Here is a 21,675-nt window from a genome sequence, read left to right as displayed (position 1 = left end):
GTCCTGCTGTTCATCTTTAGTGTGATCTCTGGGTTTCTTTCTCATGCTCACTCACTCTGATAAAGAGGCCCAGCTTTGCATCATCTTATGAGAACATCCATGTTTTTTGAAGTCTTCATTATGGACTTTATAAACTCAAAATCCTCACAGTTTTTTTTTTAATCACAGATCATACTATATGTTTTTTTTTCTGAAGTAACTGATTAAATAATGGGAATCACTGATATGTATTAGTAGTAATATACATGTATTTACTCACTAGCCTAGCAAATAAAGAAAAAACAGAAAGGTGTCACATTTAATGACATCACACTTTACTCTGGGAGATTTCCGCTGTTTATTTTTTCTGAGCTTGTAACTTCAGTATACAGCCTGAACAATGACAATTTTTTTTTATGAAGACATTCAACAAGGTCTTATTTACAGGGTGATTACTGTGTAACACCAAATAAATCTGACTATATGTTGACATTCACTGAAGTCTTGTCTGTATATTTAAAAATCAGTCTTATTGGGAGTCCCTGAGCATCAATACTTCTTAATGTCTGATCAGGCAAACAAGTGATTCTGATACCAAAAACATATTAGCACGACAGCTTTTAATTTACTGTACATACAAAACAGAAGGTCTTCAGCAGTTACAAGTATTAAAATAGGTTTTTGCATTTCTATGTATCAATAATAATGTTTTACAGTGTCAACCTTTTGAAGACGGAGGAATCAAATGAGATCAGAGATGACAATTTATGTACAGCACAATTAACCTTGATACCTACAGCATTAAAACAAAACATGTACATTAAGCAAACAACTGGTGCTTTCTTTTTTCTTTTCTTTTTTACTGTGTACCTGTTTGTGTGATTTGAGTACATGTAAAAAAAAAAAAAAAAAAAAAAAAAAAAAAACCAAGTTCCATCAAATTCCTTCTGTAGATTGACCTGTGATTGGGTTTGGGGCATGTTGGATAAACTCATCCCAATATTACAAGAAGTTTGAATTTACAGCTATGGTTAGTGACACCTCAGCAAGCAGAAAAGCAAAAGCAACCTTTTCATTTCATTGCAAAGGGACCCAAAAAAAAGAAAGAAAGTGATTTGTTTCAGATGCAACTTAAAATCACCAGTCTTCTGCACACTCTTGTACTAATATGCTTATTATTATTACGTCGGTGCATTGGTCATAAAAAAAAAAACAAAAAAAAACACCATTAAAAGACATTACCACGAGGTTGGAGCGGCATAAGAGAAATCAATATCAAAATTATTTTTAGAGCATCATTTCAAAAAGTGAATCGATTTTGAGAGGGAAGGTAAAAGGCTTCAATGTGTGGTCAGCAAATGTTTTTTCCTCTGTTGACTTCTGTCTGTCTGTCTGTACTTGTTCCTGCTTGTGGTAACTGTAAGTGCATCAGGAAGATCTGTTATACTTTTGAGTGTTACACTTATTAAGTTTGATGTTCAAGCAAATTTAAAAATAATACAGCTAAGAAAAGAGAGCGCAACTGCAGCATTTCATGTAGCTTCTGCATTACTCAAAAATAGTCCAGAATAAAATATGTGTTTGAGGACTTTGTCAGGTGTTGGAAAAAAAAACACTTTGGTAACCATTGTTGCTGTGATGACTGACAAAGTACAGAGTGTGGAGGGAAAACCTACCATCAATAGGTGGAGCTCAATGCATTTTGCACATTGAGATGTCACATTTGGATGAAGTCAATATACATTCAAATCAGAGCCAACCAGAAGCAGTGAATTATGGTCCACTGCTTGATTTAGAAAAAGAAATTGACCGTTTAATCAAAACACCACAAAAACATGAAAATCTAATTTACATATCATCATTTGATTAAATTGGCAAACACAACCTCAGAGGTTAACTCACCAATGAATGCTTTTACCATGAATAAGAGTTGTGTTAGTAAGCACTGCTGTATTCCCTTGATCTTATGTTAAGTCTGGGTTTCAAAGACACACACACACACACACACACACACACACACACTCCTCCTGCCCTGTGCGATGGACAGAGGTATAAAACAACAGATGTTTCTCACAGACAGACATTCAGACATGTCATAGTAGGAAAAAACACAGCTGTACATAAAAAAATCATAATGATGTCTGTACTCCATTTAGCTGCTTCTGTTTTAGGAGTCCTGCTGTTATAAATGCTGACTCACTGTGGCACCTGAACAGAGCAGAGTCATCATTAATGACATTAGTAACACCTGTGCTTTTCATACTATGACGCGTCAGAACGTCTGTTGTGGAAAAAAGACTATTATGCAAAAATATGTTTTGACCATTTGGAAGATCATAACAGCTGATTAAGTTAAACAGAAAAAACAAAAACAAAAAGTAATACATCAGGTTAATGGAAAAGTAAGAAAAAAAAAAGAGACTCCCAAGTCTAACATTCATATTCCTGAAACACATTACATCCAATCACTGAGCGCTTTTGGACAGAATTATCTTATATATCAAATCAAAACCAGGCCCGCCTGTTAATATAATTGAGAAGGACACCAGCTGTGCCTGTGTTACTGTGAGACGTGGGTACTTGTACAGTATATCAGTGCTCATGTGAATAATCAATCTATCATTTCAGCTGTTAAGTGTTTATTATTATTATTATTATTATTGTTATTAATTAAAAACCATTAGGAACTGTAGTTTAAAATTATATAAAAAGTATCACAATGATGTATAATGTTTGATATCGAGTGGTGCTGTGAAATAAGACCATGTGCCAGTGGTGAAAAAGAAAAGCTGAAATGGTTGGAGCAGGTTGTTTTCAAACAGGGCAAACAGTTTACATCAATGGTTATGGTCGTTGTTCGATGGCGTCAGCTGTAAATAGCTACGCGTATGGTTAATAAAGGGACCGCTACTTCAAAAATCAGACTGCAACAACAGGGGTGATGTATTGTTCAGTTTTCAGCCCTCCTGAGGTAACTGCAACCCACTAAAAACAAATAGAGTATGAAGATGAAATAAACTGCACAATGATGATTTTACATTGACATTCCTTTATCGTCCTTTATGCAGCATTTCAAGTCCACGCTGCACAGGAGAAAGCATGTTAAGTACAGCATGAAAATAAACATCTGGATTTCTGTAGTAATAAAGTTCACTACGATTTCTTTTAAATGTTTCTACTCATTCCTGTTGTTCTCTGCTCCCTGTTAGTATCAATTTTGGCAAATTGGCTTCCCAAAATCTGACCAGTTAAAGCTGTTGGTGTTGAGTATTTGACCAAGCAAAATACTCAGACAATGGTAGACCTTTAGATCAAGTTAGTTTTCCAATGGATATTCAGGTATACATTGTTTTTTTCATCAGTATCATTCATAAAGTATATTATAAAAAATAAAAGATTGTGATATTTATATCCTGCTCAGACTATATGTACATAATTCATACATGTCTCACACCTCTAAATGCTAGTGATAAAAATCACAAATCAAAATCCCCTAAAGAAAATAGCTGTACTGCTATGTAATGAAATAAGTAGATTTCACACAATCGTGACTATGTGGACGTTAGCTGGAGCAATCATTTCTGAACTAATTTAAAAATTACAACTTTGTCAACTTAGGGTTTTATTCATTTGAAAAGAGGGCGTCATAAATGGTAGCTTGATTTCTTCCTCTTCTTCTTTTTAAAAAATATTTCATCTTTACATGGAATTTCATGACACATCAGTACCATCCCTTCCAAAGAAGCAATGTGCTGCGTTTAAAAAAAAAAAAAAAAAAAAAAAAAAAAGTTTAAGTCACATCACCATTTCCTGTAAATGCGCGCCCTGTGCCGCTCCCTCTTCCATCAGCTCTTGCAGACTATTACCTTCTTGTGCGTTAGTATGTGATTGTACAATGTCGTGGATACTTTTTATGTGTGCGCTCTATACATTTTTCTTGTGAAAATAAATATACAATTTACATAAAAGTTTATGGGCATCTATTAAAGACCAAAAGGGTCCCTTATGCACTTGGAAGAAAACGCGAGTAATCTAATAGAAATTAAAGATGCCGCTAATTCCCAGAGGTCTACTTCACATTACTTTACCTGAGCAACTACACCAATCTTTTGATTTCTGCACTAACTTCAAAAAATGAACAAAAACTTTTAGTTGCCACGTCACAATGCACAATACCAATCTGATGGCCTACCGTTTATCTCAACATGAATAAAGTGAACAGCAGATGCGGGTCTGCTCGAGCCCGACTGCTTCCAATCCACCTATTGCACGACTGCAAAATAAAAACCGCTATTTTTTCGACCAAATGTGCAACTTGTAATCCTCACGTTTTGAGACGGCGACAGCTAAAAACCTGCTCAGAGCTTTCTGATTTAAATTGTTAGAGGATGAGTTTACAACTGCACTAGAGATTGACTTTCAAAACAGGTATTAAATCAGAGATAACTGGCTAAAGAGCCCGATGCTGGTATTTAATATTGTCACAATCATGTCAGCATCAACACAAAAGGAAGAACAACAAAAGGCTCAAAGAAAAACTAGGTGTTCATGTTTCTCCTTATGAACACAAAACCATTTAAGCAGTCTTGTTTGAGAGCAATAAAGGCTCTCCTCTCACAAAAAAAAAACAAAAAAAAAAAAACAACTTAACCCTAGAACCAATCCATGACCAGATGGGCAGAGAGAAGTCAGTGTTCCTGCTGGATAACCATGTCTGTCTCAGGCTTCAAAAAGCCACGGAGTGTGACATCAGGTTTGCAGTCACTCGTTGACGTCCCAGATTTCGGAGAGCAGCGGGGGGAGCTTCTTGTCCTGTAGGCGAAGGGCAAAAACCTGCTCCGAGTGGACGCTACTTAGTGTGCGAAGGCTCACCAGCTTCATCAGCATACGGGGGAACATCAAGTGATCCTGAGGAAACAACATATCTTAAAATACTAAGAAAGAACATGTCTGCGAGTTATAATATATTGTTTTATTGTATCCCTGCTTTATAGGAGGAAAATACAGGATTTAGATTTACTAGTTTCATCCAGTAAAAACACAACTGCACTTGCAAACGTTCAAGCACCCCCCCACCTATCCTTTACAAAGAAGTGGAACCTCAGCCCTGACCCAATGTGCTTGTTGTGATGACGACACGCAGGTTATGTTGACATACTGTCGGTCACAAGAGAAGAGGTTACGTGAACCGCTGGGCACTTACATTTGGTCTCTTTATCATGATGTAAGAGCGCAGAGCGTCCACATACGGTTGTTGCAGCCTCTCCACGAGATCATGATCCTGCACATTAGGCCGATCTAAACCACACAAAGCATTTAAGACATCTGTTAATATCGGCTCGTATTTTCGTCAAAAGCAATTTAGTTAGTTCTGAGTTTGTTTATTTCAGGGTTTCTATCTTTAGTTTATGAATTCTGACCTGCAGAGAATATGTTGATAGCAATTAGCAGGGCGTATTCTGCCTCGTCCAGCTGCAGGTCGTTCATGCCTTTTGAAAACTCAAAGATGGGGTTAATGAACTCAAACTGAAGCCCTGAGGAGGAGAAAGTGAAGAGAGGGACAAAGGAAACAAAAGTTCAAAAAGGAAATGAGGTTCTCAACAGCATCAATGTAGAAGCAGTTCATATCAAACGCACACTTTTGTCTTTAGATTAGAAACATTTATCAATTTTCTATAGGTGGCAATACTTCAGGCCTGCTTTTATTAGTAAATAGTGGTGTTTATTTGCAATGAAGTGAAAAGCTCCACAAAGAAAAGATATGCATAACCTAGCAACATCTTTTTGAACAGACTATGAGACAGATGGAACTTAGGCAGTCATCTTAAGTGATCATTTTCATATCATGCATAAACGTTTGACAGACAGAAATAAGCAAATCTACCTGCTTTCGCGAAATCCTCCTTATTATAGCTGAAATCCTTTAGAAATGTAATGCTATCGATGGCAGGGTTGTATCTCCGAGAAGTCTCCAGCAGCATAATCTGAGGGAGACAAACACATCTTTGTGAGTGGAATATTAATATAAGAATATATTACAATCATAATAGTATAAAGCCAAGCTGACACAAACTGTAAGCAGACATATTCAGAGTTGTTTTCATTGCAGCATCGCTGAGGGGCAGAGTTCCTAAAGGTGCTATCCATTATAAAAAGCATTACTTATTTATTTAGCATATTTTTGCATGCTAAAATTGGTTATGCATACCATGTTTTGAAATTATAGTTGTGTTTTTGTTTGTTTAAAGTTCCCAGATTGATTAAAAAATCTATTATTTACAGGTTTATAATGCCTTGCATCCAGACAGTCAGTGAAGAAACATCTCTTGCTGAGACCAACTGTATGCAGACATATTCAAAGTTGTTTTCATTGCAGCATCGCTGAGGGCCAGAGTTCCTAAAGGTGCTATCCATTATAAAAAGCATTACTTATTTATTTAGCATATTTTGGCATGCTAAAACTAGTTTATGAGTTTTGAAATTATAGTTGGGTTTTTGTTTGTTTGAAGTTCCCAGATTGATTACAAAATCAATTATTTACTGGTATAATGTCTTGCATCAATCAGTGAAGAAACAACATCTCTTGATAAGTCATGACAAACCTCAATGGTAGACGTCTTCAGCAGAGCAATCTGATCCTCTCTTGTGAGCTCGAGGAATCCAGGAAGCTGCTTAGCAAAATCCACGATCTCCTGCACTGACATGATTGCCAGCTCAGTGAAGTGGGCGAAACGCTGCTGACGCACTTCTCTGTTCTGTAAGTCCTGACTCTGTGGCCACGGCTGTTGGACACACAAACAAAAACACACACACACAGACACAAATTACTTAATTGGTTTTGTATCCAAACACCAAAGCAGTAGACAGACTCTTCTGGGTTTAACAAATGAACCTGAATAGCAAAGATGCCCTAAGTAAAAATCAGCAAAGCACACACAAAGTTATTAAATTTCAACTTATTTATAAATTCAATTGCAATCCATTTCTTTTTGAGAGATTAGTCCCTTTTGCTACTGTAAACTAAATTAGCAGGTAAGGGCTTGGTGAAGTTTCATATTCATATTTTAGTTCTTCAGTAAATAAAACCAAAAGGAGATATTCACTTACCGTCACTTTTGGTCGGTCAAGGAAGGACCTCTTGTTGCATTGCTTCTGCATAGCCACCAGCTTCTCGATCATCTCCTGCTGTTGTGGATCCAGTGCGGCTACTTCCTGTGGAGGGGTGGGGGTGACCACGGTGGACGTCCGGGCCGATTCCTCGTCGTGCTGCTTCTTCATCTTCTTCAGTCTGATTTGCTCCTCGGAGAGCACACCTGCAGGATCAAAAGAGGATGCAAATCTCGACTAAAGCTCCATCCCCAAGAAGTTGAGAGAAAGTCCTTATTTCACTGTCATTCTTTTTTACTCTGCAAACTCACATGCTATTATAAATGCAGCTGCATCTAAATATTCTCTACCTCTGATTCATTTGTTTCATAGAGAAACTCACACTGCTCCAGCATGCCCGCCTCCCGACACTTGCGCAGGCGGCACTGCTGGCACTTGCGGCGCATGTACATGTCCATTTCACAGCGGCCGTTGTTCTTGCAGGAGTACTGGGCGCTCTTAATGACACTGCGTCGAAAGAAGCCCTTGCAGCCCTCACAGCTTAGCACGTTGTAGTGGAAACCAGAGGCCTTGTCACCACATACACTGCACACTTCATTACCCAGCATCTTCGGAGCAGGACCCTTCTTTCTCTTTACCGGCTGACCATCTACACACACAGAAAGTGAGAAAGAGAGGTGATGAAGCATGTTAAGAACTTCGATTTAAACTATAGCTTCAAAGTAAAAGAAATTCTCTTAGGCAGCAGTTTGTTTACAGAGAGTTATTCAAGGTATGTCAGCGACTAGGCAACGATGGATTATCTGCCTTTATTTGAATGAAGGCAAGATGATAACGTCTAGACAATCTAAACAAAAAGGTAAGTCACAGACAGCTCTGTATGCAAATATGCAAGTTAATTATCCTGGCATACATTTATCCTGACTGCAGATTGTTAGCACATTCAAAACAAAACATATCTTCTAAATAAGAAAATGAGAAATTTTTCAACATGATATACAGTTATTGTTTCTCATTATATATATTTATTTTTTTGTTTTGTTTTGTTTTGTTTGTTTAATTTGATCCATTTCAACCCACCTCTGTGTAACTATAAATATTATCGGAAAAACCTCATTCTGCCACTAAGACAGAGGTTTAAAGGAAACATTCAAACTAAATTGAGTTTGCCTGTTTGAGGGACAACATGTCTGAGATTTACAGGAAAGACACTGGTTAGACTGGTCTACAAAAGCTGCCATACCAGTCAAATTACACACACACACAAACATACATGAAGAGACTTGTCTGTCACTCACACACACACACACACACACACACACACACACACACACACACACACACACACACACACACACACACACACACACACACACACACCCTGCTTTTAGCCCCAGGTAGAGTGGCCGTCCACCATTGGTGGTTCGTTTTCCGGCTCCTCCAGTCTGCATGTCCTTGGGCGAGATACTAAACCCCTAATGACCTAATGACTCCTGACGGCTGCACCAATGGTGTATCAATGTATGTGTGAATGTTAGTCTCCCTCCTGATGAGCAGGGGTTAGGGTTAGGGTTAGCACCCTGTGTGGTAGCCCCTGCCATCAGTGTATGAATGTGTGTGAATAGGTATAAAAGCACTTTAAGTGATCGAAAAAGACTAGAGAAGTGCTATATAAGTACAGACCATTCACCATTTCACTGCATCTTAACCAGAACTCATGAATAACAGACATCGCATAAGTATTTTGGACTCAAACTCAGCCGTGTCTGCTCTCATTTGTTCATTTTCAGATTGGTAATGACATTGACTAATGGCAGTAAGCAACGTAGTATTATTATAGACGCTGCACATTGATTTTCTTCAGAGATAAGTAACTGGACACTCCCTCTAAAAAAAAGTATGTGTACCATTTATTTTAATTTTATTTTCAGAGACATTCTATACAGGCTGTATCAGTATTGAATCATTGTGAGAGGAAACCTGGACTGATCCTCCTGAAGATCTGTTCGTGATTTACAGTCTGCACAAACAGGACTGACAACAACAACAACAACAACACCACCACAGGATTGTAAAACCCAATCCTGTGAGGTCACATTAACAGTTTGATTATGAAAGCTTGTCAAAGGTGTGTACTACTGCAACCGTTTTTACTCACCTATGCTGGCGGATATGTCGCATGCAGCCGGATCGAGTTTGATATCACTGGGCTCCACCGGCAGAGTGCTGCTCATCTCGGTCAGTGAAGGGCCATTATGAGGGTGCACGGGGAAGTCGTCTGGCTGGGACAGGTCAGCCAGCGACAGCAAGCTTTCGTGCTTCATTGTGGTGCTTCCAGCGCTCTCCTCAACCATGCAGTCCAGCTGCAGCTCTGCCCCGTCAAACACCTTACTCTCATCTATCAGGGGGGCGACACAATCACATTCACACTGAACATCACATTCAATACAAACCAGTAACATCCTGCAAGATTTTGTTCCCACCTGTCTTTGTTTTAATTGTGACAAGTGTCGAGAATAAACTTTGTTGTTTATCAGCTGACAGATATAATGCAATAAACACTACTTCTTATAAGCTTATGGTAAAGAATTTCTGCTTTTTGGTTTGAGGCTGAAAAAAGGAAAGTTTGTAGTGTGCCACATATGAAGGCTTTTCAGGAAATGGGTTCAGCAGGCGCCCACGGTTGTTTCAATTGCATTAAAAAATCAAAATGTTCTTTTTAAACTGCACAAAAATAATGAATAATAGAATAAAAAAGAACAGACTGCATACTAACTCACAGTGCATATAATAAGAAAATTATACAAACTGGCACAGTACAGCAAAATGAGAACTTGAACCTGCCCAGTTTGATGATGATGATAATAAACTTTATTTCTACAGCACCTTTCCAAACTGAAGTTACAAGGTGCTTCACATGACACATTATACACCATTTACACAGAATAGCATACATAAAAACACAATAAAAAAAACAACTGTCAAGCATAGATAGATTAAACAAATATAAAATGAACACATTAAACAATTTAAAAACAATATTACCAGTCTGCACAGGTGTGTCTTTAAAAGCTTCTTCTTTTTTTTTTAATTGAGGCACTGACTCAGCTGATCTAATACTGAGCAGGGAGTTTGTTCCACAGCATTGGAGCTACAACTCTGATCTAGTCTAATAAAGTGGATAAGCAGTTCCTCTTACCATGACCAACATCTGGGATATCAGTCACAGGCAGCGTGGACATCTTCTGCACAGCAGCTTGTCATTACGAAATCAACGTGTACCTGTGCAATAAAAAAAAAAACAGCAATCAGATACAATCACGATGACGACACACTGAGCTACCTTGGATAGTACAGGAGGAGTTCATGTTTTGCTCAGGGGCAGGACGTTGAGGTGCCGCTGATGTGAGCTGACACAGAGGTCTGAATGTGGGTCCATAAACTACGTTCACCTGCACGACAACCGATATTAGATCAACCTTAAACCCAAAAATAATTCATTTCAGTCATAGTCTTGATCAAGAGATACAGGTTTCACAAACAGCATAGCCTGTTTTCTTTGGCTCTATTTTTATATGTTTGCAGCACTGAGCCTGTTTATACTGCATGCAGCCAACAAGGTGATAAAGATTTTGCAATTGTGAGCCAGACACTGACACTGCTGGCAACCTCCTGTGAAATACTTAAAAGTGAGTGAGACTCTGACTACTGTCTGGCTGCATTATACAGGCGTAAGAGTCTGTATTTAACTAAAGCCCAATAACAGAACTCACTCAACAGACATGCATACAGAAGCAGTGTGACAAAGTGTGATACACAAGGGGAAGAATGTAAACCTGCCCGCACTGTGAGTAGATTGTGTGACTGTTGCTCGAAACAGGGATGTAATTAGATGACGTCAAAATCAGGACAATTATTATGATCTCACACAGCGCAATGCATTTCTTAGAAAGATCTAAAACATAAAAAAGTCTTAAATTCAACCCAGATGCTGCCCCAATATCAATGGTGGTTGTACAAACCGAGTAGAATCAAAAGCAGAAATGAAAGTTTGTCATGTGCCGCATGTCGGTGCAATTTCAGGAAACTGATTCAGCCAAAAGAAACTTGCGTGATTCTTTAAGCTATTCTTAACCAGCCCACAACAAAGCTTAAAAATAAAAAGTCGTCTGTAATTTCCTAAATTTCAGAAGTAAAAATCTATGTAATCCTTGTATCCCCAATTTTATGACAACATTATAACATTTATTACATGTAGAGTGGGTGACATGAATTGGAAAAAAATGCATCACTGTATATATGATATTGTAATTGATCATGGCAAAGTACATTTTCCGGAAATCGACAGACTATAAAATATCCTTGCTAAGAGGCGCTGCTCATTAATTTGTAACACTGATACACAAATACAACCAGATATATAAAAGAGATACTTGAGGATAAACAGTATGAAAGAAATGTCTAATGATTGACAAACTTCTATCATCTCCGGTGAATCACATCACACCCAACCTTAATTTTATCGACATAGACCCTAACAAAATGTCTGCATTGATAAGAGTACACATCCCAACCACTGAGCTGTTTCTTGCACCGTTCCTAAATGTATTTTATTTTTACTGTCTTGTTTGTTTTTATTCTCCGTTTGCTCTGAACTCTCAGAGCACCGAGGAAAGATGAAAACATTATCAACGCTGTTTGTCCGGCACAATAAGGCTCAGTCAGAGTATCGTCACACTTGGTAGGGTGTTCAAAATCTAAATGTGCCTTAAAAACTAGCCGTTCTGTTTCATGCTTCATCACCAGCCTATGTTTATTAGAACTTTAATAAAAGACAACAGCGTAATTACTACTTGGGTGACAGCTATAATGTTATTTTGCTGCCCCTGCTGCTTATACTCAGGTATGTAGTTAGGAATATGGACATTACAATTCTCGAAAAACATTTTTGTATAATATTGTTATAGCTTTTCATTTTTAACATCTAGATACAAAAAATGATGTTAAAGATGATGAACTATAGATGTGTTCAGGGCTGTAAGACATCAAACTACTTTGTCTATTCTAATTTACCCCACTAAATACATAAATCCACAATCTAAATATACTTTTACGACTGTTTATATCTCGCTGGAACTTGAGCTATCTTAACCTCGTTCCTTTTACACGTACATGTGTCGGGATGACAATAAAAACCTTGAACTTTTTCACTGCTATTAATATTGCCTGTGCTAGTGAAGCTGAGCTGCTGTAAGCGTTTGTATGAATGGGCGACAAAGGCGGAGATGGAGCTAAAAACAAGACATGGAAAATTCCTGATATCACCTTTTTTAGTCTGTAAAATATTAGATATAATTATCCATTATCACTCCAATTATAATTAATATATATAAATATGGAAACTGCCCTGTAAAGCTAATGGTGGGCGCCAGCTTGGTTAAAGTAATGTTAGACGCGAATAAAAAAAAAAAACAGGTCCTTGACCAAAAAACTAAATCTGTAGAGGCAGAAAAAAGTCCACACGCTGTAGCTCCCAATGCAGGTATAATTTAAAGAGATATTAAGAGTCTATGAGTGGGCAACAAAGGCGGAGATGAAGCTAAAAACAAGAAAGTAACTGTTCCTAAAATCACTCTGAGATACAATTATTACTATCACTACTGCTACTATTACTATCACTCCAATTATAAATAACATGTATAAATATGGAAACCGCTCTGTAAAGCTGATGGTGGGCACCAGCTTGGTAGCCATTTCTAAAAACGTACTGTCAATCCTGTTAGCCCAATAAGTTACCAAGACAACTCAAGCCAAGCCACACGATAATCACAAAATGAGTATTTACTGTGTGACGACTATTGCTGTGTAGTTTACTGTTCGCTGTTTGTGTTAGTGCGTCGAGCTCAACACTAAATAGTTAAAAGTAGATGAACACGATTACACACGACTGTCTCAAATTACATAACACCGATTAGGTTTTGTTCACCAGAGCACATGAAGCACTTATGATGGAGGTGATGGCGACGGTTTTCAAAAGCATAACTAAAAGCCTCCAAATACCATAGTAAAGAAGTACTGATGCAGTCCCACATTAAAGCCTCCACACAAGAGCGTGTAATGAAGGCGACACTTTATTTGAGCGTAAAATTCAAAAGGTGCTCTTTTTTTGTTAAAGCTTTATTCATTATTACAGCGGCTATGCCTGTGTTCACTTAATATTGCATAATGCTAGACCACAATGAGGCAAAGAATGACTAACGCTGTGTTTTTTAGAGTAACCGCGTCAGCATCTAGCAGCACCATCACATGTGTGCTGTAAAAAAATCAAAAATCACAAAGGGTGTTTCACCAAAAAAAAAACAATAGAGCCTTTTTTTCCCAGGAAAGTATCTGCTGATTTTCACAGAAAATGACACATTTCTGCATACAGACTTTTTTTTTGGTTGATACTGAAATAAAAAAAAGAGGAAAAGCACAACATTTTAATACAGATTGATATTCAGCTGAAATTAATCAGACAAAGTGACTCTGTGACAGACACAGTGCTGAACTGACCTTACCTCTGAAGTTTGATGTCTTATTTATCGCCTATTCATCTTGCCCATGAGTCCACAACCTCAGTCTGTCGATATCCCGGCGCTGATGGAGGACTTGCTTAAACTGATGAGCCTCGAGGATGATGCCAAAACCTCTGTGACTTATTGAGCGAAAGTTTAATGACTTGATGTCTTGAAGAGAGTGAAGTAGGAAAAGGAGACGAGTCCCTTTCTCTGCAATGCCCTATGGGAGACAAGAGGGAAAACAGAAAGAGAGAGAGAGACAGAGAGAAAGACGGGGAGGGAGGGAGGGAGGGAGGGAGTGAGGGTGAAAGAGGGAACACAAGAGGTTACTATTGGTCGTTTGCATGGCTCTGAAATCCCCAGAGGGCCGTGGTGCTCCAGCTTTTTCCTGTTTGAGAATTTAGGGAGCCTTTTTGATGCAAACTGCCTCACAAAACAGAAAAAGACACCTGTAGATGCACACCAATCTCCTCTCAAGCTCTTCCTATGTAAATATAAATCAGTCTTAGGGGTCCACTGCTTGGGGACCCTGATCTATATTCAAAGACTGTCTCCTAAAAACATAAAATAAGACAGAAAATACCCAATAAAACTAAATTAAATGCATCAATAATGGAACAGAAAGAAAAATGGCTATAAAATGGGGTTATGAAGAGTCAAACAGGTTCAATATTCACATATTGAGAAACCACAAATCAATATGTTAAATGTCCAGTCAGCATAAATGATCCCGAATGTGGATTTCTGATCATTTCGACGTAGTACGAGCAGTTTGTACGTCTTTGTTCGACAGACATTAGGTAAGTGGTAGTCGTAGCTGGAAGGTTTTATTGGGTGAATTAACCGTCTGTGGTTGTAAAAAAAAAAAAAAAAAAAAAAACCTTTCTACTGTGCCTGTGACCTTATGTCATCCCCACCCTGATCTCCCTGTTCAAGTCCAATGTCCCCCCTGCGTCTTATCAGTCAGTCACCTTTGTTCTTGCGCATGTTTTCCTGCACAGCAGGGAATGAATTGGACGCGACAACAAAAATCGATGGAAACACTGAATAAAACCTGAAAAACTTGGATTGCATTCAATATCACAGTTTAGTTTTCTGATCCCTAGCTTATTCAATTATACAATATTAAAAGAAGCTATGTATAGTAGGTAATATAATTATAACCCAATCCAATTCTGTGTCACCTTTTCAGTCAACTTCATTCAAACTTATAACCGCAGCTTTTACACTTATTTTTTGGAAATTATTGTCAATAGGCCTCATGGAAATTAATTTATACCTCATTTTTAAAATAACTTCCAGAACAAGACAACAGGAGGGTTAAAACACACGAGAAGTATACAGTAAGCTTTGTATAGTTTGTAATATAAATGTGTGGAAAAATGTGTCGCAAAAAGCCACAAAACTCACAATATTTGACCTTAATGTCCAATTGAACCCTGACCATGCAAAACCAAAGCATAAGGTATAAATTATAACTCAATTTGTCCAATTAGGCCTTTTTAGTCAACTTCGTTGCAACCTATAACCACAGGCTTCCCTTTTTCTTTTTTCTTTTCTTTTTAGAAATTATGGTCATTTAAATGAAAATATACCTAATTGTTTAGTTGTCTCCTCCCTGATCAAGACAACAGGAGGGTTAAAACACATGAAGTCCTTTTAATTGTCTCAATACTTAAATACATTTGTAATGCCATGATAGTAGCTTGCTGATATTAAAAGACCAGTTCTCTAGTTTTCTAGTCTTTCTCTTATCAGGTCGTCAGGTGCTTGAATGAACACCGAAATAAGTTCTTCTTGCCATAATATATACATACTGACCATTAGAAGATCCTCTCATAATGTAAGTGACGATGAGGGACAAAATCCATAAGCCTCCTTCTGTGCAAAAAAATGTATTTAAAAGTTTATCTGAAGCTAATATGAAGCTTCAGTTGTCCAAATTATGCCCCGGATGCACTACATGACTTTCAAAGCCGTCATATCGCTGTAGTACTTGTTCACACTTCACAACTTTCTGTCTCAAAATGAAGTGAATCTTGAAGTCGTTGTGGTTTGCACACTACATTTATGACAACGAGAGGACGAGATCTTTCAGCAGGGGGAATCCCCGACGAGGCTGTCTGGTGTCTAAACTACGTTTTGTTTTCACACTGATAGTTGGATTGTTTGGTCCGCAGCAGGAAATAAATTCTTCCAATGTAGCGTACTGACTTTGGTACGGTTCAGTTTCACACACACATTTTAATAAACGAACCGTAATGACTTCTCCTCATAGGCCACTTTGGTGTTTATCTCCTTCATTTTCCTCTTTTGTTAACAACCTGCACAGGACTGTCACTGGACACAGTCTAGTTTTGCCTATTAGCCAAATTTCAGACAATATATATATATAAATATATAATATAAATATATCTAAGGGCCGAGCATAACCTGTTATTTTATGTATTTTTCAATCGCATTAATCTCTCCTCACCGACTCACTCACTGTCACAGATTGCTGTTATAATGGAGCTGTGTAAACTGTGCACAGTGCTCAGCATGTGTTCTTATGTCAGGAGTCTGACTGCTGCTGTCATATTCCTGCACTGTCTGCTCACATTGTTGGACTTTCTTTGGAGGATTTTGATATGAGCAGTCAGTCAGTCAGGGAGGTACGGAGCAGCACACACACCAAAAGAGAATAAAAAAGACCGGTTTTCTATCACTTATTTGCACGTCATGTCTTCTTTTTATAAAGTCACTGAGGCTGAAACAAGCAACAAGCCTGTTTTGACAATATAAGGAAGGATAGAAAAGTACACGTGTTAAAATGTAGGGAGGAAACAGTCGTCAGAAAATGAAATACTCAAGTAAAGTACAGATACCTGGAAAATCTACTTAGTACAGTAACGAAGAACAAGTTAGTTACTTCCCACCTCTGCTAATGTTTTTTGCAAATATTACAGTTTGAAAACGAGGTGCAGCTGTGACTGGAAAATAATCTGATGATGTTGGAGTTGCCGAAAACGCATTGCACGTCACATCAGAAAGAAATATAAATGAAATATAAAATTTAGACCATCTATTTTTGAGGTCTCGGACTGGTTCATTTGGTGCCGACCTGAGTGTGATGGTTGCATTCTGACTGACACAAACGAACCGAAACAAGGAGTCAAACACACTAAATGCTGTTGGTGTGAAAACGCCCTATAAAACAGTCAAGAAGTAACCTGGAAAATGACACAATGCCATGCACGTAAATTCTGTGTCTTGCGCTCTCATTGGCTGTCGTTCGTCGCCGTCCTCACTGCGAGTCACAACACTTTTCAGACTTCCCAACAGACTCCAGATATTTAGCCTGCTTGACCTCTTTCGGGCGTCATCTGCAAGGCATCAGCGAGCTCTTGAATCGCGTCTCTGAACGGTTCACATATAGTAATCCATCACTGATATGCGAGTGCCGAGCCAACGCCCACTTGATCTGGGGGTTTTATGGGCGAATCAGAGCTAATATCGATTGATTGATATTTTTCAAAATTAAAGTCTTTTTAGTGCTAAAGTCCTTCTTTTTGTTACTAAACTTGCACTGCAGCTCAACAGGAAACACAATGAGGGAATATGATGCTAAAAAGACTATAAATGTGGCAGATATCTACTTGATTGGACAAACTCACACTGACGAAGCCTCATATAAGCTTCACATCAACTTGTAAATGCAGAAGATTATTAACTGACGGAAAATGAATGACTGCAACTCACTTCGTAGTGTGTACATATTTTCTGTTGGTTGTGCAAAACTAGTCATTTATTTACGTCAATTTGGACTCCAGGGATGTCCCTAATTATCATCACTGTCAGCAATAATATAGATTGACTGATTGTGAGAAAGTTGTAGTGTGTGTCTCTAACTCTCTGTGTGTACCAGTGATGAGACTAAATACCAGTGTACAAATAGTCAGCATAACTGGGTGGGAAATGTCCTTTTCATGAATTCACAGATTACCAACGGATGTAACTCTCTCCGGTGAAGCAAAAAGCAAACAACCATACTCAGCAGCAACTTGGTGTGAAAGCAAAAGTCAGTGCTTTCAAGTAGCCCGCGGCACCAAAATGAATCAAGGTTCCCATGATGATGCAGATGGGAGAAGAAGAAGAAGAAGAAGTAGTACACTCCAGTATTTCAAGGCCATCTGTCATGTATACACTTCCAGATGTTTTCACTTCTCTTCCTCAGGTTGAAGTTGGGGTGGGGTTGTGCTGGGAATTACGAGAGGTCACAAAACTAATAAAAATTATCAAGATGTAAGTTGGCAGCAGGTGCAACAGATGTTGAGTCTGCACAGCGCGTACACACCCCCACACACGGAGGATTAATCAGGGGAAAAACTCCTGTGTGGGTACACGGGTGTTTCCACTTATCATGGACCACTACAAGTGTTGTTGGAGCTTTGACTCTCTTCATACTTCCTCTCCATTACATTTCAGAGGGAAATATTGTACAGTTTTAGATACTTTTCAGATGAAGATTTGCCACAGTCTGACACCCTGACCGCTTTTTAAAAGACAACACATTGTGAAAGATGAAACCAGTCATTTCCAACCGTCTCAAAAAAAAAGCAGTGTGTTGTTGGGGTCATGTTTCAGATGTCTGGGTTGTTAACAGCTCCACCAAACAGTGATTTTACCCTCTAAACTTCTCACATGGTTTCATTTCAATAAATGTTCAAATCATTCAATATTTCACCAAAAAAATCAAAGATTAAAGAAAAAGTCCAATAACTGAAAACAGGTTTGTGTATCAGAACTTAGTTTTTTCTTCTTTCATCTCCCATTAATCATCTCATGACCACTCAGATTTACCTGGTGACCTTTTGAAGGGACACTGACCCCTAGGTTGGGATCCACTGGACTAAACTAGCTAACTGTATATAAAGTAGTGTAAACTAGCTCCACCTCCAGCAGCTACAACATTAAAATGCTGCTCTAACACTGATGCTTCACTATAAATGATCTAATGATGTCGTATATAATAATGTATCAGTCAGAGGGATCAAACCACTACTTCTACTGTAATACTTTAACTACATTTTGCTGCTAACCCCTAACCCATACTTTGACTCCGATGGGATTTGTGGAGTACTTTTACTTGTAATGGAGTATTTTTGCATTGCTGTATTGGTGCTTTTACTTTTACTAAATGATCTTAATACTTCTAAACACCACTGATCCAGAGAATGAAAGTGTACTTTTATTTTGATATTTTCACAAAATGTTGCTGCTAATTAAGAGTTATTTACTTTTACTTGAGTAGGACTTTTACTTATAATGGAGTATGCTGCTTAAACACTGATAATTAATAATCTAATATCATATTTAATAATACATCAGTCACTACTTTTACTGCAATACTTAAACAACATTTTTCTGCTAATATTTAGGTAGTTTTACTTCGGTGGGATTTTATAATGGTCTTTCATTGGGACTTTTACTTAAGGGAGTATACTCCCACTACTGTTAAGAGCATTTTAGTTACAATCTTATTTAAGACACACACAAACTACAACCAGGTATATTTAACAAAGGCAAGTTGGGGTTTTTTTTGGTCATGATAAATGATCTAATTCACTATTAACCTCGGTGGTGAGTTAGTTAGTTTACACTTTACGTTTTGTACCATTAGGGACATTTCGCAATCTTGTTATGTAACTTGAACACTTGAAGGGGAACATTAAACAACTTTTGCATTGACACTGTTTACACAAATTGCCCCTGTGGTTGTTGTTTTTTTTACACGGTTGATTTTTTTTCAATCACAGACTCACTGCTAACATTTAGCTAAGTTATAGTTGTAGTTAACCAGACTTAAAGAGACTTAATTAGACAAATAAATAGCAGCTATAAGTTCAGCGTGTAAACATTAGCTAACGTGTTTTTTTAAAACGTACATATAGATCAACATATAGTCTTCAAATATGTGTTAAAACATGTATAAACGGGATGTAAATTAGAGGTGAGATTAGCTTCATCGTCAATCCAAACAAGGCCAATATCGCATCGCTAGCCTCTAACACCTCCGCACTCCCTTTTTTAACAAGTTCAACTTAGCTTTCTCTGCTAACAAACACCTCCAAGAGAGATTAAAATAAACACAACAAGACACAAAAGGAGTGACATTAGTTAGACTTACCAGGGTACAGGTGGAGGGTTTACACTTGGAGGAGTTCAGTTGAGGTTTATTCCCGTCACTTCTTCGTGGTTGTTGACAGCAGAGGGGGATAGCATGTTAGCTCCAGCAGGCCAGCGGAGGGTTGTCATGTGATGCAGCGGGCCGGAGACGCTCAGGCTGCGGCAGAAGAATGTTCCGTCATCCCAGGGTACAGTCTGACAGGCTGAAGGATTAGAGTGTTTACAGCCCGGGGTTTAGTCTGACCGGCTGAAGGATATCGGTGTTTACAGTCCGGGCTTCAGTCTGACAGGCTGAAAATACGTCAAGTACAATAAAAGGCAGGGGTGTGGTGTGAAACTAATTTTAGGTCAAAGGTCCACATACAGCCCATTTTAAACTCAGACAAATAAAACCACTGCATAATAACCTATAAATCAGGGGCAATTCTAGGATCAGACCTTTAGAGGGGCTCAGCTCCTAATGAGACTTTGACATACAATGCCCTGCAAGTGTTCAAACCCATTGCTAGATAATTAATTTCACTGAATCACATAAATTTCACAAATAGAGAGTAGAGTGGTCTACTATAGTGTATAATAATAATGGCTCAGAATAAACAATGAAATATTTCTACAGAGAGGAATCTAAGATAGTTAATGAACCCTGAGAGAAAGACAATATTAATAACAGAACTATCTAAATTACATTAGACCTGTTCAAATAAAACCATTTGAACCTGTAGCATAAGTGTTTGTCCCATCTCTAACAGACTGGCTCGCAAAAATAATTAAAGTTGTATAAAATAGAATAATAATTTACTTATTTTGAGGGGTGCTGAGATCAAATTTAGGGGTGCTTGACCACCCATAAAAAAGGGTCTAAAATCGCCACTGCTATAAATAATATATAATATATATAGGGTGGATTAAGGTAATGTGGGACACTTTTTTGCCATTCTGACTTGTGTACCATAATTAAATATGAATCCAATACATTATATCAACACCTTATACCAGAGACATAGAAGGACTTTGCTTATACTGTACATAACCTACATAGACTACTGTTGGGGTCATATTTGATATTGAACAGCTGTAAAAACACCCCAGATATTGTTCTTTTGTCCTCAGAGTTTTACAGCCCAGAGTTTAGTCTGACAGGCTGAAAACACATCAGGTACAATAAAAGGCAGGGGTGTGAAACTCATTTTAGGTCAAGGGCCACATACATAGGACTGGGCGATATGGACAAAATCAAATATCACAATATTTTAGACTAAAATACATCGATCTCGATACTGCAGCAATATTGAAGAGATAACTGTTGATGCCTTCACAAAATATTTACACTATGAAATTTTTGATAAATAATTATCAGTAATGTGGATATAATGACAAAGTGGGTAAAAGGTACAGAACAGAACAGCTAGAACAGTCTGGTATGTTCAGAAAATGATATACTTTACTGTAATGCAGCCTTTGAAACCAGGAAAAGACAACTCTGATGACATATTGCGATATTACGATATCCAAAATCTAAGACCATGTCTAGTTGCAGATGGGCCGGACAAGTAAAACCACTGCATAATAACTTATAAATAATATATAATATATATTAAATAGGATAGACAATTTTTCTAGTATTATTGTGGTAATACCCAGAAGCTTCAGGTATAGGCTATACCACATGATTGATTTTTTGTTAAATAATAACATAAGAGGCTCATTCATGACTTTTGTTGAAGAATCAAGGCAATCAACAAGATCATCTCAACAAATCAATACACTTTTTTCTATGTAGTTTCTTTGGATGCTGAGTCAGACCCTCCTCTTTCTGTGGGACTGACAAACGACTGACACTGTCGACCTTCATGTTAAACAC

The 21,675-nt window shown here is 37.9% G+C and overlaps 1 protein-coding gene across 2 annotated transcripts; it reads right to left on the bottom strand.

The window, feature by feature from the left end:
- Positions 1 to 582: 582 nt before the first annotated feature.
- On the bottom strand, positions 583 to 19,956 carry nr1h3 (nuclear receptor subfamily 1, group H, member 3). Of its 2 annotated transcripts, none has more exons than XM_053339338.1 (11): positions 19,816 to 19,956; positions 13,642 to 13,866; positions 10,286 to 10,368; positions 9,245 to 9,484; positions 7,469 to 7,735; positions 7,087 to 7,292; positions 6,582 to 6,761; positions 5,864 to 5,963; positions 5,400 to 5,513; positions 5,183 to 5,277; positions 583 to 4,887 (listed from the first exon to the last, which is right to left on the bottom strand). In XM_053339338.1, exons 3-11 carry the CDS (start codon positions 10,326 to 10,328, stop codon positions 4,741 to 4,743), a joined length of 1,392 nt encoding a protein of 463 aa, XP_053195313.1. In that variant the 5' UTR covers positions 10,329 to 10,368; positions 13,642 to 13,866; positions 19,816 to 19,956; the 3' UTR covers positions 583 to 4,740. The 2 variants fall into 2 exon arrangements, with proteins under 2 accessions (XP_053195313.1, XP_053195264.1); XM_053339289.1 differs by having other exon boundaries at positions 13,647 to 13,866.
- Between the last annotated feature and the right edge of the window lie 1,719 nt (positions 19,957 to 21,675).

The sequence above is a fragment of the Scomber japonicus genome, chromosome 1, assembly GCF_027409825.1.
Source record: "Scomber japonicus isolate fScoJap1 chromosome 1, fScoJap1.pri, whole genome shotgun sequence".
NCBI lineage: Eukaryota > Metazoa > Chordata > Actinopteri > Scombriformes > Scombridae > Scomber > Scomber japonicus.
This window is presented reverse-complemented; position numbering and strand designations above follow the sequence as displayed.